The 15252-nt window shown below is 33.3% G+C and overlaps 1 protein-coding gene across 1 annotated transcript in view; it reads right to left on the minus strand.

Annotated features, from left to right (window-relative positions):
* LOC127866803 (homeobox protein MOX-2-like) overlaps positions 1 to 9394 on the minus strand; it is a 22467-nt gene extending 13073 nt beyond the window's left edge. The window contains exon 1 of the mRNA XM_052407626.1: positions 8702 to 9394. Coding sequence (XP_052263586.1) covers positions 8702 to 9383 — 682 coding nt within the window. The 5' untranslated portion in view covers positions 9384 to 9394. The remainder of the gene's footprint in view (positions 1 to 8701) is intronic.
* Between the last annotated feature and the right edge of the window lie 5858 nt (positions 9395 to 15252).

Below are 15252 nucleotides of genomic sequence, written 5' to 3' on the forward strand. Positions count from 1 at the left end.
GTCTTGTTTGTCTTTGATGTTGATAATAGGTAAAAATTGATACTCCCGGTAGCGGATCAGGCCTCATCAAATTCAAAACTCAACAATTAGCCTGTTAATTGATTTCACAAACTCGTAATATAACTCGACGAGGTACTGACATCATATAAGAGCACAATCAGTTCCTGCGTGGTTCCTCAGGTTGTCTGACTGTGCTAATTACATGTACATGGAATAGGCCTTTTTTAGAATAGTATTGTCTTTAACTTCTTTTGCAAACAAGTGTTATATATAATATTTCGTAACGTTATAGAAGAAACACATTTAGAACGCACATTTCATATATTGTGCAACCAAATGTATCGCTTAGCTTGTTATTTCATAACTTGTGTCGCGTTCTAGGAAAACTGGGCATAATGAATGTGCGTAAAAGGTCGTCCCAGATTAGCCTGTGCAGTTCGCACAGGCTAATCTGGGATGACACTTTACGCACATGCATTAAGCCCAGTTTTCTCAGAACAAAACTCCAATGTCACACAATATGCATATAAGAGACACAGCTTGAGTTCTTTACTGATATGCAGTCATATTTAGTGTAACATGAGCAGCTTCTAGAAAAAAGTAAAGAAAAAAAATGGTTAAATACCAAATGTCAAGTAAACTACAAAAATCACTCTGTAAAGTATCCTGTTATATGCACGACATGATTAAATTGAAATTACTTCATTACTTATACGTGTACGTGTTTCGTTATAAAAATATGATCGACAAACAAAATACATTTATTATCAATACACATAGTACATCTTCTAAACACATTAAACTATACATGTTATGCTATTGCTTATAATAATGTTTGAATTTGCACATGCATTCCATGTTTTTTTTCAATTTCAAAGTGCTCTCAGAAATCCACGATAAAACTATACATCTACTGGTTTCTGTTTATTCTAATGGCATTTACCGGTACAAAACTTATTTAAAAATTTGGTTTACAACGTCTGTTGTAAGTGCAATATTTTTCTTAAGCCATAATATCAGTGCAGGTGCTGGGTTTAATCATGCTCTTAAATCCGGTTTAAAGACCACGCAATTAACTTAATTGTGTTGTTTTAAAACAACATTCAAATCTAGCTCCAAGTAAATGAAATACCCACGACGCTAACAATAAAACTAGGTATCTTGATTCATCGAAACAGACAATCAACAAGCGACGTTTACTAAATTACTACAATTTCATTCAACGATCCTGGTGCGGAAAGGCCCTGTTAAAACATACTGCTGAGAAATCCGCCTGATTCTCGAAATAAAAAACGATGGTGTCCCGTTGTGAAACCCATTTAGTTGATTCGGCGCGCAATTTACGAACAAAATACGGAATATGTGGGATTTAACATAATTTGCAATAAGATGTGTTTGAAGGGTGTAGAAGTTGTTTATTTCTCAAACTTAATAGCCTTGTTAAGTCTGAAATACAATTAGACGAGAGCCACAGAGAGCTGGTTTTAGTTAAAGATTTACACGCTGATTCCGTGTGAGATATTGTCGATACCTACGAGTTAAAGTGAAACATAAAAACATAGTAACTGCATTAACAGTTTTACTGAAATGTAGCAGAGTGTCTTTTCATGACTGGCAACGATTTGCCTGCTAACAGTTTTGTTCTACATGGTTTGCAATCAGTTTCAGGTTACACTGTCCCTTGTTTTATGCGTTGTTTAACAAAAGAAAACAGCACATGTAGCCTTCTTCTCTATGTCTACCACGTAAGCGTTGCATGCATGTTTTTGTTCAGACTTTATTTCAGTTCAAACAATATTTGACACATAAATACAGCTTATAGATACATGAACACATTGCAGCAAAAACATACATTTTTCAAAGGCGTGTGCGGGTGTTTTTTTCTCAATGCATAATAAATCCGCGAATGTGAAATGAGATATGCTTATAAATGCCCAAAGAAAAGTATTTTATTTTGGTCATAGTTTAAATTTATTTTATATAATTGCTTATTTAAACTGTTAGACGTTTACTTTTCGTGAGCCTATGTACTCGATCATCAGGTAAATTAACAATTATATTTATTTTACAGACGAATCTTAAACACGGAATAGAACCGTTTCGGCGTTTAATCGTTAACTCTAAATCAACTTTGCAAATGATGAATTGCTTGCATAATACATATATTTCATGAAAATTACAGGTTTGTGTAAGAAGAACCGCCATTCATAGAATCGCACCTGACAACCTCTCGGCCTATCAGTTTACATGATTCATTAGATGTTCGCACACAACAATGGTTTGTATTCGGGTAGTCTAGATATGACTGAAGACCTCCTGTGAAACTGGCGTACAACGAACATGAGTATTCACAATCATAGTATGCTAAAACAACCATATAATATCAACAATGGTTTGTATTCCGGTAGTCTAGATTATGATATGACTTGGGACCTCATGTGAAACATGCGTCTAACGTCAACGATCATGAGTATTCACAACCATAGTATGCTAAAACAACCATATAATATCAATTTTGATAAGATTATTGTATAAAAATATCTTGCAAATCAATATCAGTAATATTACTGCAAGATGGTTTGGATTTTAATATATAATACAGTTTTTATAGATTCGTGTATTACAAATTTACAACGTGTTTACGTCCTTTTATAGCTTACACGCAGGCTGCATTTGTACAGAAATATAAACTTTTAAGAGTCTCTTACATGTTAACATTTTAAGATCACAATAGAAACACGTGTGATTGTCACCTGGGCATTTTTGTACCACTTACACTAGAATATATACAGTTGAACACAATTGAAAACAGCAATATTGGAATCATATGGACAAAACTTATACTGACACTACAAACAATGAGCAATACCCGCAATGGTTACACATATAGATGAATTGTTAAGTCACAGAACAATATTGTTGGTAGTAATGTATTACAACATCGCAATATTAATACAAATTATTATGCCTTTATTAACCATTAAGCTGTACTTAAAGAGCAGTTTAATAAGTTGAAAGGATGTTATTATAATGACATAATTAACAGTTTAAAACGTTTAATTGACATATTGTTTTATAGAAATAACAAGCATACTATTTAAACCGATGCGTAAGGAAATTGTTATGTATAAATCTCAATTGATCCTTTACTATTAAAAAGTTTCAGAATTAATGAGAAAGGCAAACTCGCCGTATTGTGGTTAAGGCCAGGTAAAAGCAATACGTCGACAACTCTTTGGGTATTCTGCAGTAACTCAAGAAGTTTGATGTGGAAATATGTACGATAAAGCTTATAAATCAAATAAAATTATTTAGGAGGGTCTTAACTCAAATAACTTCTCTGCTAAATACATCGCCAACTTGTGGAAACCGCAAAAACATACCAACTAAAGACGTTCGAAAAATTTTCACTACCGTCTACTAAACGGCAATATATCATATATGTAGAATTTTAGGAATGCCTTTTTGCACCGACCTGCGCAAACGAGCGGGGCATATTTTGACCACAGCCGAACTCTAATAGATGACTTTACAACTAAAGGAATGATTGATAAACCTTGCTCTTGGAAGTGACGGCATGGCGGGAACTTAATTCGAAAATTGTCTGGATTTCATGAGCAAATCATGTACGTTTATTTTCTGCCAGATTTCAAGACCTTCACTGGAGTTCATTTGATATTTTCAAGAGTAAATAGTATACTATACATTTCCAATACGTATCACGTATGAATATCCATGTATTTCAATATGGTGTGGCTCTTGCTTTTATGATATTGATTTGAGGACCAAATAAAACATGCCTTTACCAACATTAAGTGAACTTATGTCAAGGATATTGCAATAGTATGCGTGCATGGTTTATTGACCACACCAGTTTCGGGAACAGGAAGTGCGTTTACAACACTAAATATTAATATGTGTATGATCCTTAGGGAAAAGTCTGCACCGGTGATTCCAATACTAAACCAGTATTAAAGTTATTTACCTTCAAATAGTGGTAATATATTACGACCGCGCGCTCGAAAGTGCCCTTTTGACAATTCTGCGCGTTGAAAGTGCCCTTTTGACAATTCTGCGCGTTAAAAGTGCCCTTTTGACAATTCTGCGCATTGAAAGTGCCCTTTTGACAATTATGCGCGTTAAAAGTGCCCTTTTGACAAAATAGCCCCCATGCCCTTTTCAAATCCTAGCTGGAACACTGCTACATGTATAGTAAACAGCTTTTTATTTATAGATTAGACGAAGACAGACCAGCAGATTTGTATAACTTTTCTTTGTGGCTTTCGGTCATTAACCCATTTATGCCTAGTGGACTCTCCCATCCTTCTAAATTGGATCAATTTACTTTCAAAATTAGGGATATCTTGTATACATATTTCTATATTTAGAATATATCTTACAGAAATTCCTTTAAGCAAACAGCGCAGACCCTGATGAGACGCCGCATCATGCGGCGTCTCATCTGGTTCTACGCTGTTTGCCAGTGCCTTTTTTCTAGACGCTAGGCATAAATGGGTTAAATGTCACACTGATTTGATACTTTTATAAGTTACTCTTGCAGTGGACATTTGCTTCCATTGTATACATTACATAGAGAAGGGAATTTGTTTTATCGCTACGGTCTGTTGTAAATTTGAAACCAGTTGGCAAATAGTGCGACTTATGCGTTTATAATTTCCTGTTCGGAATATGTGAATTTTTCAATTACTTGTTGTGTGTGTTATATGTACCTAGAGCACAAGATCAAACAGATTTCTTATCTATTTTGTTAACTAACAACTTAGACCAAAATCATAATATCGAAGAAAATATTACTCCTAAATGGTGTAATGTATGACAACTCGCAAACAGAGGGCCAACATGCTGTTTTGACGCAACAAGATGAACTTCCAAACAACCCAAGAGCGTTCGTAGATTTCAAATCGTACCGCCGAATGTCCAGATACCGCATAACTGTTCATGTTCAAATGCTTAAGAACCTTATACGGGGTATGCTTGCATCTTTATTTTTGTAAGTTCTTTTAAGATACTTTTTTGTCAATATTAAAAATCATGTGAAAGTTAAGTGTAGCTTTTTAATTAAATATATCAACGCATTGTTGGCATTTTATTAAAATAAAATTTAAATGAACGATTAAAGTAAATTGTATGTATACAATCCATAATATGTTATCCAAGGGTTCTGCAGATAAGCTTCCACATATATACTATTATAATCTAATTTGATGCTGTGTACGCTCTGCGCGACTTTGTGTTGAACAAATATTTACAAAAAAAACTCTTAAAATATGAAAACAAACGAATTTTGTTACATCTGGCACATATTGAAAATGTGTATCCGTTAGTGTGTTAATTCATGAAACCTGTTCCGTATCATTAAACGATTATTTTGTTTGCTTATTGTTTTCTGGTTTTATATCTAAGTACAAACTATATTAGTAATTAATGCAAAACAGACGAAAACCTCTTCTATCTGCATGAATAGGTTTGTAAAATAATGCTGAAAGTAATGTTAAATACAGAATGACTGATTAAACAATTTGCCCAAGGGACTGTCTAAAATCATCCAATTTGTAAATGTGTTCATAGTTGTCACCCGACGGCAATTATTTGTTAACTAGATAAGCACGATATCTTGTTGGGTGACTTGAGGACCAAGAATGCGTTGATAGATATGCCACATCAGTCAAATGTTAATGACTTGTCATACGTCGCGTTTTCTGTTTTACAATCACTTGTTGATGTCAATTTCAATATTATACATTTGCTGATCATCAGGTTTTTTTTATTTTTTATTTTTGAAGCAAACATAGCGATTCGAATTCTACCATTACCATAATGACCATTATACAAGCGCATGACAAAGGAACCAAAGGAATGTTATGCACTTGATATTGAGAGTATGCACGATTTTTATATGTGTTAAATTGTAATATATTGATAAAAATATGTTACAATTACACAAAATAGGCAAGAAAAAATATAAATTGAGGACGAATGTCATAACATGCAGCAAAGATAAATTAGCGCCCCGAGCCGATTGTAACGAAGATATTTCGTACATATTTTCCTACATATAACCGAAGCATTCGTCTTTTTATTAGGATCGGAGTTAGTGTTCGTGTGTCGTATGAATAGAAATAATTGCAAGAAATTAAAATTATCCGTTAAACTAAATGTAGATTCACATCGTACATGGATAATATACATGCTGGCGAATTCGACTGTACAGATATTTTCGATTTCAAAATTAAATATCTGGCTTATTTCGCATTTTTCGACACATGTTCTTCTAAACTTTTATTTTAATTTATATTGAAGTATATGTATAATGAGTTTGTTACACATTGTATATAAATTCATAAATATTTGACAAAATCGTGCATACTCTCTTTAAGTTATATAAGTGAAGATTATCATCTTAAAATTTAGAGTGAGAGAGAGAGAGAGAGCGAGTGAGTAAGTCAGTGACTGAGTGAGTGAGTGAGTGAGTGAGTGTGTGAGTGAGTGAGTGAGTGAGTGAGTGAGTGAGTGAGTGAATGAGTGAGTGAGTGAGAGTGAGTGAGTGAGTGAGTGAGTGAGTGAGTGAGTGAGTGAGTGAGTGAGTGAGTGAGTGAGTGAGTGAGTGAGTGAGTGAGTGAGTGAGTGAGTGAGTGAGTGAGTGAGTGAGTGAGTGAGTGAGTGAGTGAGTGAGTGCGTGAGTAAGTGAGTGAGTGAGTGAGTGAGGCATCTCACCCATGGGCAAAGACCCGCCATGTGTGCTTCGGCTAAAACAGACTAGACGATTACCGATCGTGGCCTTTTTGTAATGAAAGAATGGGGTTTATGGAAACACTATTTCCCAGAATTTCGGGTTCTTTGCGATTATCGTAACGACACTTGATGGTATTTCAATTGTTTACTTTTAAGGATTTTTTTTTGCAAAAAGTGTATGTTACTGATGATGTTGTGTTTTCGTATATAAATTTAATTTCGCTGTGTCTCTTTATTTGTTTGTTATCAGCTACTCGCTTTGAATGGTCTTCCATTGTAATATGCTCGAAATATATATTGAATTATGCATTGGAAAGGGTGGACGGTTTTTCAGCAGAAGCTGATATTTGATATAGTAGATAACTAAATGGTTCAATAATTGAATAAAAATATTAATACTGTCATGCATATAGTTACCAGTCATAGTAGAGGGGCATCATTTAATAGATAACGCAACTATAAACAATCTAGTAGCATAACGCTTTCAGGCACTAAAAATAAATTCAATGAAACATCACTGTATTATAAAATGTATTCAATAGAATAAATAGCTCTCGTTTTCGAAATATATTAGAGCACACAAATTAAAATAATCCTGATAGCCACTAACGTCAACATTCTAAGGTTATTTTGTAACTAAGCATCGACATAATAATAACCAAAATAAAATAATAATACATAGTGTTGTTCATTAATATTGGTATTTGATGTGTTTATTTATTATTTTATTTTATTTGAAAACTGTTTTAATTATTATTATCATTATTATTATTATCATTATTTTCATTATTGTTATAATTATTGTTTATTATTATTATTATTATTATTATTATTATTATTATTATTATTATTATTATTATTATTATTATTATTATATTTATTATTTATTTATTTTCCGCTGATTTGCATCTTTTTGCAGATTTCGTGACTATTATTCCCTATGGTGATATATTTGACACATTTACTAATTTAAGTATGCAGATAATGTTGTTTCAAGGTCTCATTGAAAATAAGATTTTATTTGATTGTAATGTCGATATTACATAGTTATATAGTTATTAATGTTTTGCCGTATCGAACTACATAAGTAAACTAAGATATTATTGACTTATTATATTATAATTATAAGTATAAGTCCCAAAGTAACATCATTCCCGCATGAAAAGCGCATTCTAAAGACAGAGATTAGTTTAACGTCACTTGCATTATTATTATGGCAAAAATCCTCCTGTCGTTTGACGAGAAGATGGGTTTGTGGATTTTTGCATCTTTTTGGTACTTTTATGACGCTTAATGTGGGCATTTCCCTTGATCGCGGTTGAATGAAGCGCAGTCAATTGTGTAATAATTACAGGGCAGTAGTAATAACCTTTTTATTATATTGTGATGTAACAATATTCGGCGGAAGTCTTTAGCCTGATTTTTAGCGAATTAAGAAATAATTTAACTACATTATGATAGGATATCATAGTAAATATTGGCTGTAACTGTAAACAAGTTTTAACTGGGCGAATTTTTATTAATTATTTATACTGCAAAATATTGATTGAAACAAATTTTACAGAGTGGCAAATTTTGTTTTATTGTGAGTATTATGAACTTATACAACACGTACAGGAAACACATACTATTGAGAAAAAAAAATAAAATATTCAATAAATATTGTGAGCAATAATTAGATTGATAGATAAATAGATGAATAAATAGATGAATAAAAAGATGAATAAATAGATGAATAAATAGATAAATAAATAAATAAATAAATAAATGAATAAATGAATAAATGAATGAATGAATGAATGAATGAATGAATGAATGAATAAATGAATAAATGAATGAATGAATGAATGAATGAATGAATGAATGAATGAATGAATGAATGAATACAAAAATACATATATACATAAACAAATAATGTAGAGAAAACCCCCACAAACATTGGACTTACCAGCAGCTTCAGATGTTTCTAGACCTTGAAAAGTTTTATTCGCCATTTCCATCAATGCGTCGAGCGGTGAAACATCCTTCAACGACAGAGCGGCACGCACCGGAACGTCATCGTCGTCGTCGTCGTCAACGTTGATTTCCTCATCGTCCGCGGATGACGACGCATCAGAATGTCGACCCGGCGACGGCGAAGCGTCCCATGGCCGCACTATCCTCGTCGGCGGTAGAAATCGTTTATTATTGTTATTATGGTTGTTAAAATGTTTATGGTCGTAGTTATTGTGCGAATGTCTTAATGAATGCAAGTTTTCATGTAATCTGTTATTGTCATTACTAGTTTGTACTTTGTGATTACTTTTAGTTGAAGTGTCTGAAATCTGCGTCGGGTGGCGAATTCTTGAACTCGCGGTACTTGACGGACGGGTCGGCCGTCTTGGCGTCGTCGGCGCTTGCTCGCAGCCTTCAGGACTAAGGATGTCGTTGATTCTAAAAGACGTGAACGGTTTGTTCGGATTCCGAGGTGGCTGCGTGGGTAGCATCGCCAGCCTCCTAATGGACTCGTACTTGTCACTTGTGTAGCCGTCGTGCGGTTCGCGGCCACCGTTGCCGCCAGCGGAACCAGCGGACATCATCATCCGGAAGTCCCAAGGGGGCGGTAGAATCCGCAGCATTGGTAGCGTCATCTGATGACGAATATCCAGGTTGAAATAATTTACATAGAACGGCTAATATGAAATTAAAAATTATAACGCCGCAGTTTTCTTTTGTTTTCAAATCTGAAACATTTATGTTCAGACTAATGCTTTAATGTTCATTATTCACGTGCATTTTAAGATCTGGCTTTCAATATTGCATAGTTCTTACAGCGTTTACAGAAATTGTGAAAATATTATAAAATATAAGAAAACTGTTCATCCAGTCAATCATCACTGATCAGTCCAATATACATATCCGCAAATAAAGAAAACGATTTTACACTTTCTGGTCAGCAAAGATAGACCGCAAGATACCACTTAATGTGACCAGCGTTTCGACAGCTAGGTCGTTATTACCGATGTCAATTCAACAACCGTTCGATTACGTATAAAAATCACCTAATGCGATGGCTGATCGATGGCCATTACTGAAAGATGGACGAGCGAGAAAAAAAACTGGCCAGCGGCAATGGTTTAGACCCTACCTTTATGTGCGAAACCTCGGATCGTCAAACACCTTTGGTCGGCAAGATTGTCAATTTCGTATTTAGCTCTTGCAAATTAGGTTGTCTACTAAAATCTGCGCGCCTGTCAAGCGCGGATTGACAGTTTATCGGGCGAAGTGTTGAACAAAATTATTTCTTAAAATCACTTTCGACGTCGTAAATGTCAGTATCGATAGCCTCTGCAGACGTCGCCGCCTTTCCCCGGCATCCTTCAAGGCTAAAAACACTATTTTCATCAAAATTATTTCAAAGCGCTACCATAATTCCATTCTGCGAAAGTTCGCACATATATTTTCCGTACAGTATATTGGTCATTTTTCGGCAATATCAGGTCTGAAAATGAACAACATGTAAAATCCAGAAAAGTGTTTCTTGTTATAGATTCGCAAAGTACCAAGATGTCAAATTTAAACAGCCATTAGATCTACGACTGCTAATCATTTCTACAGAGTTGACCTTTCCTTGTTTTTCCTGATCGCTTAGGCGGAGTCCCAGAAGTTTAAACCAATCGGAACGCGCCATTTGCAGCGAGTTGCGCCTCAGCGAGAAATAGGCTGTACTGCGCATAGCATTCTAATTAACAGCTCGTCTCAGCATGGCGCGCGATAAAATACCAGAAAATGTGTCGGGCATTAAAATTATCATCAGTATGGCTTTAGAATTGGTAAATTAATTAGACGAGCGTTTATATTACTCCTCTGATGAGAACATTATTCAACAAAATGTGCGGTATTTCTGGCTATTTGGAAGAAACATATCCATTGCTTCCTTTAGGCTTCCGGAAGTAATAATGGACGGATTTTATTCTATGAATTCAGCGCTTTTTGTGGAAATGAAGAATAACATTATAACCATATACACAACTTTTTTATCCGTTCATAATTCGGAAAATTAGTCGCTAATTATTTTGGAAAATAGTACAACAACACAATCAGATAGATGTTAATTAATTGCCTCGCACTAATGCGTTTGGAGCGATAATGAATTTTATTACGTGGGGAAAAGGCAATAAAATTACACATCGGAAATTAGAATAAAATGTATATATAATTAAAACATCTTGTTACATAGTTTTATTGCGTCGTAATAAAAGCAATCATTGCAAACGTCAATTGGAACAATGGGAAATACAAATATACTTTTTAAAATGTGTACTAGCCCCAGGAGAATTCGACTTTTGTCTTCACATAGTCGGGTATGGGAAGACATATTTTATGATAATAAAATGTCAAATGAATATTCTGCCTTTAAGACTTCCCTAGTCATTATCTGTAAATAAAACGTCGCTTGGACTAATCAAGATTTTATTACCAAATAAACTTCAATATTTTATATCATGTTTCTGATATCGCTGCTTAAATCTAAATAATTGTCACATGTTTCGCGTTTTTCAATAGGCGAATAATTTCATTTACATTTTACTGTGATTATCATTGCACTGCGGCTAATTGTACAATTCGGTCCGGTCAAGATGCGATCTCGGCAATCTTATGCGAAAAACATCACATCAAATAAACTCGGGACCTAGTACCGCCTGACCCTTTTAACAGTTTTTCAACGAGGGAAAAACGAAATGGCTGATATTCTAGAAGCGAAAACATCGGTCTAACAGTCATAGTAGTATGGTTATCTATGTGTTATCTATCTATATAGGAACAAGAATATGACGAATTAAGTACTAAGAAAATGTGCGGTTAGAGATCAAGTCGGTAAACACGTGCATAAGGAGGCCAACATATTTAGGAAAGATACTCCAAAATGAAAGGGTACTTATGTTAGATAGCAATAATTAACAAATTTTATAAATATGACACAAGTTTTTTTTATATTCAAATTAAAGAAAAAGAAACAAACAAAGGAAAGAGGGAGGGGTAAACATGAATGATTTAATTGCTAACCGTGTGTTTAATTTTGAAAAAAAAGTTTAAATTATTTAGTAAAAATGTAAAGAAATTATTATCTGTGTAAATCAATTGGAAACAAACATGTATATTTAATTTAACGTTAACATGTAGTGTAAAATAAGAACGTATCGAGCGTAACACATAAAAATGACCAACACAAAATAAAATAGTGCGCATTGAAAATGTGAAAAACATGATTTTATCATAAAAACGAAATAAAAACGACTTAAAAATAAATTAATAAATAAATGAATTAATGAATTAATTAATACATGAATGAACGAATAAATGAATGAAAGAATGAAAGAATGAATGATAAATAAATAAAGAAAGAAAGAAAGAAAGAAAGAAAGAAAGAAAATAAATAAAGAAAGAAATTTTACATAATAAATTTAACTTACAATTGCTCTGAATATCTACGTCACTTATTTCACAACACTATAATATAATAAAATAAGTGCATACACATAATTCACTAAAACTTTATTGTGAATGTTTCTTATACGTCAACTGTTTATGCCATTAATTGTAACAGAACTAAGCAGCTGCTAAAAGGTGGTTTTAGATGGATATTTGAGTGACTTTTATAACTTAAAAAGGACAGTTTCTCTTTGAAATGCAATATATGGTATTTAAGCTCTAAGATCAATTTCGCCACGTTAAATGTCATCAGTTTTAGCCATAAACATGGTCTTAAACACTTAACAAGTATAATATTATAACACATGTAATTTCACCTTTCATGCTTGATCGATAGGATTAGCACATAAAAGTATTTAATATTAAGGAAATACAGAAGTATCGCATTTCACAAATGACCAGTGCCATGTTACCAATATGGCGGATAATTAATAGAGAGCGCGCGCGACCTTTTATCCCAAAATACTCTAATTTGGACCAAAAGAAAATGCCGGTTAGGGGAATGATTTACACTCTTATGGAACAATGTCAACGGGTTATAACAGATTTCATGGACCCGTTACATTTGGGATCCCAGATGTGATATGTTTCCCTTCTTGTTTATATTTCTCTCTTTCTCACTCAGTTATAATGCAATGAATTTGAAATGTTAGACCTATGTTGTTGGTCTATCATTTTGATAATTAAAGTAATTAAACACAGCACTTTGAGGCTGAAAATGTAAATGCAGTCAGGGGGTTTCAGCCTTATATAACAGAGGTCTATTTAAGGCCGCTTCTCAATTGATTTTTTTTTAAATCATGCAGTTTTCCCCAAAAAATCATAACTTACACCAGCTTTTTCATTTCCCAAAGCAGTAATTTTAGCGATAATTCTTCCCTAAATGAGCAATTTCATCCAAAAATCCATAGGCTAGGACCTTTTCCCAATGAAGCGAGGAAAACCCCTGGCAGTTGTTAATATTAAAACGTTATTTCTAATATACGTTTAATTACTATTTTCGGATGTTCCATACATAACAGTAACATCAGTGTGGCGACGGGTCCTTGTAAATTGAATTAAATAAATATGTGCACGTTTAATATTATATTAAAAACTAATAAGAGCTATGTTTACCTTTTAAGGGGCAGTCAGTCAGATTGACGAAAAAAGATAAGTTCTAAAATACCGTCATTAAATGGTTTATATTCATAAATTTAAACATTGGATCTTAAAATATCCAGTAAAAAAATCAAGAATAAAATGAAAAAAATGAAAACAAGTGACCCTCAGCCTGAACAGGACTCGAACCACTGACCCCTAGAGTCCTGGAGTAAACAGAGTAAAACGTATCCCATTTAGAACACTCCGCCATCCATGTTCATACAATGAGCATTGTATTTTATACTCTATATAAGCAATCCTCGTAGTTTCACAAATTACAAAGACAACAACAAAACTCTCCAAATTACCTGGTAGACATACTCAGTAAAATTTTATTACCGAATATATTGAAAATATGAAAACTAAACAACTTTTTTCAAGTTATGTAAAATACAAGTCGAGATATTTTAATCAATATAAACTAATAATTGTTAAACAATACGGTATTTTAGAACTTTTCTTTTTTTCGTGATATCAGCAAGCTGGTTGACCGCCCCTTTAATCAATAAAATAACAAAACAAAAAACAACTGAAAATGTTCACGGTCCTGAATTACAAAGAAACTTCATAAGAAGTGTTTCTTAACGTTACCGCAAATTGGATAGCTCGTGTTTTTTGTAAAGTCACGTAATGTTTTTGGCTAAAAAGATGTACACTTTACATTCATAAACATTTTATCACAACATATAATCATTACATATATGTAATAATTTACATATATAAGTAAATCTTTGAGCCTCCAGCTTTGACGGCTTTGTCCTTCATGAACGATTACACATATATTTTACCTTTTAAATCTTATTATTTGCTATAAACGCAATACGTGTTTACAAATGCACACATACATACCTTGGCTATTGGAATTTTTAATATAATATGCTATTCCTTATACCTTGTTCCGATAAAAAAACAAATATTGGACGTTATCATTACGTTTAAACTAATGTAGTTATTAGCTTTTTTCCATTGTGAAACAATGGGACCTCTATCTGGGATTTTGAAGTAAATGCAGAAAACACATGCTTTTAAGTAACACTTTCTAAAGCGATGTAATAAATAGGAATAAATACACTTTAAAACATGATCACGATAAAATGTTTTTAAACACGTTCTGGTCTGTTATATCACAAAAGAGACCAATAAAATGACTGATACAATACAATAAAGTATATACAATCCGACACACCAAACATTACACATGTTGCAGCTTGGGCCATTCCATTGGAACGGATATTGCATAAAATATGAGAGTTATAAACAACAGAAACAATGTTAAACCTAAGATATAGCTCAATATTAATAATACAACACATGTGTAAATACACATCGTCATAGACTGATTCTTACTACGATCTTTTTGTTTTGGACAGCAAATATTGATCCTGCAAAGACTATGTTCAATACAAGTTACGTTTGTGTTTTCATCGATGTTTTTTTTTCAGCCAAGCCTCTAATATGTTTTAGTTACATAAATATATATATTATTTTATTAAAATATTACTGCGATCTCGTTTATATTCACCTATATTTGTAGAAACGTGAGATTTGGAATTTGAAATATTGAATGCATACTACTTTTTTTTAGCTTTGTACACAAGTTAAAAAAATGTCATCATTGATCGCTCAAACGGGCGTATTTAGTTCCGTGGTAGTTGTGATTGTTCGGCGCCCAAACAGAAGCTGCTTTGTTTATACATTAAATTACATATCGTTACTTCACATGGTAACAAATTGACGTCGCGAGCGGGCCGTTATTCGTATATGGCGGGTCTTTCTTATATTTCTATCGATGTTTCGAAAGGCACACAATCCAAAATACGTTTTGGATTCGTTCGATGCTTTAAAATATATTTTTACTGTAAAATAATCCACCACGTCCGAATT

Source organism: Dreissena polymorpha, chromosome 2 (assembly GCF_020536995.1).
Source record: "Dreissena polymorpha isolate Duluth1 chromosome 2, UMN_Dpol_1.0, whole genome shotgun sequence".
In the NCBI taxonomy this organism is placed as follows: domain Eukaryota; kingdom Metazoa; phylum Mollusca; class Bivalvia; order Myida; family Dreissenidae; genus Dreissena; species Dreissena polymorpha.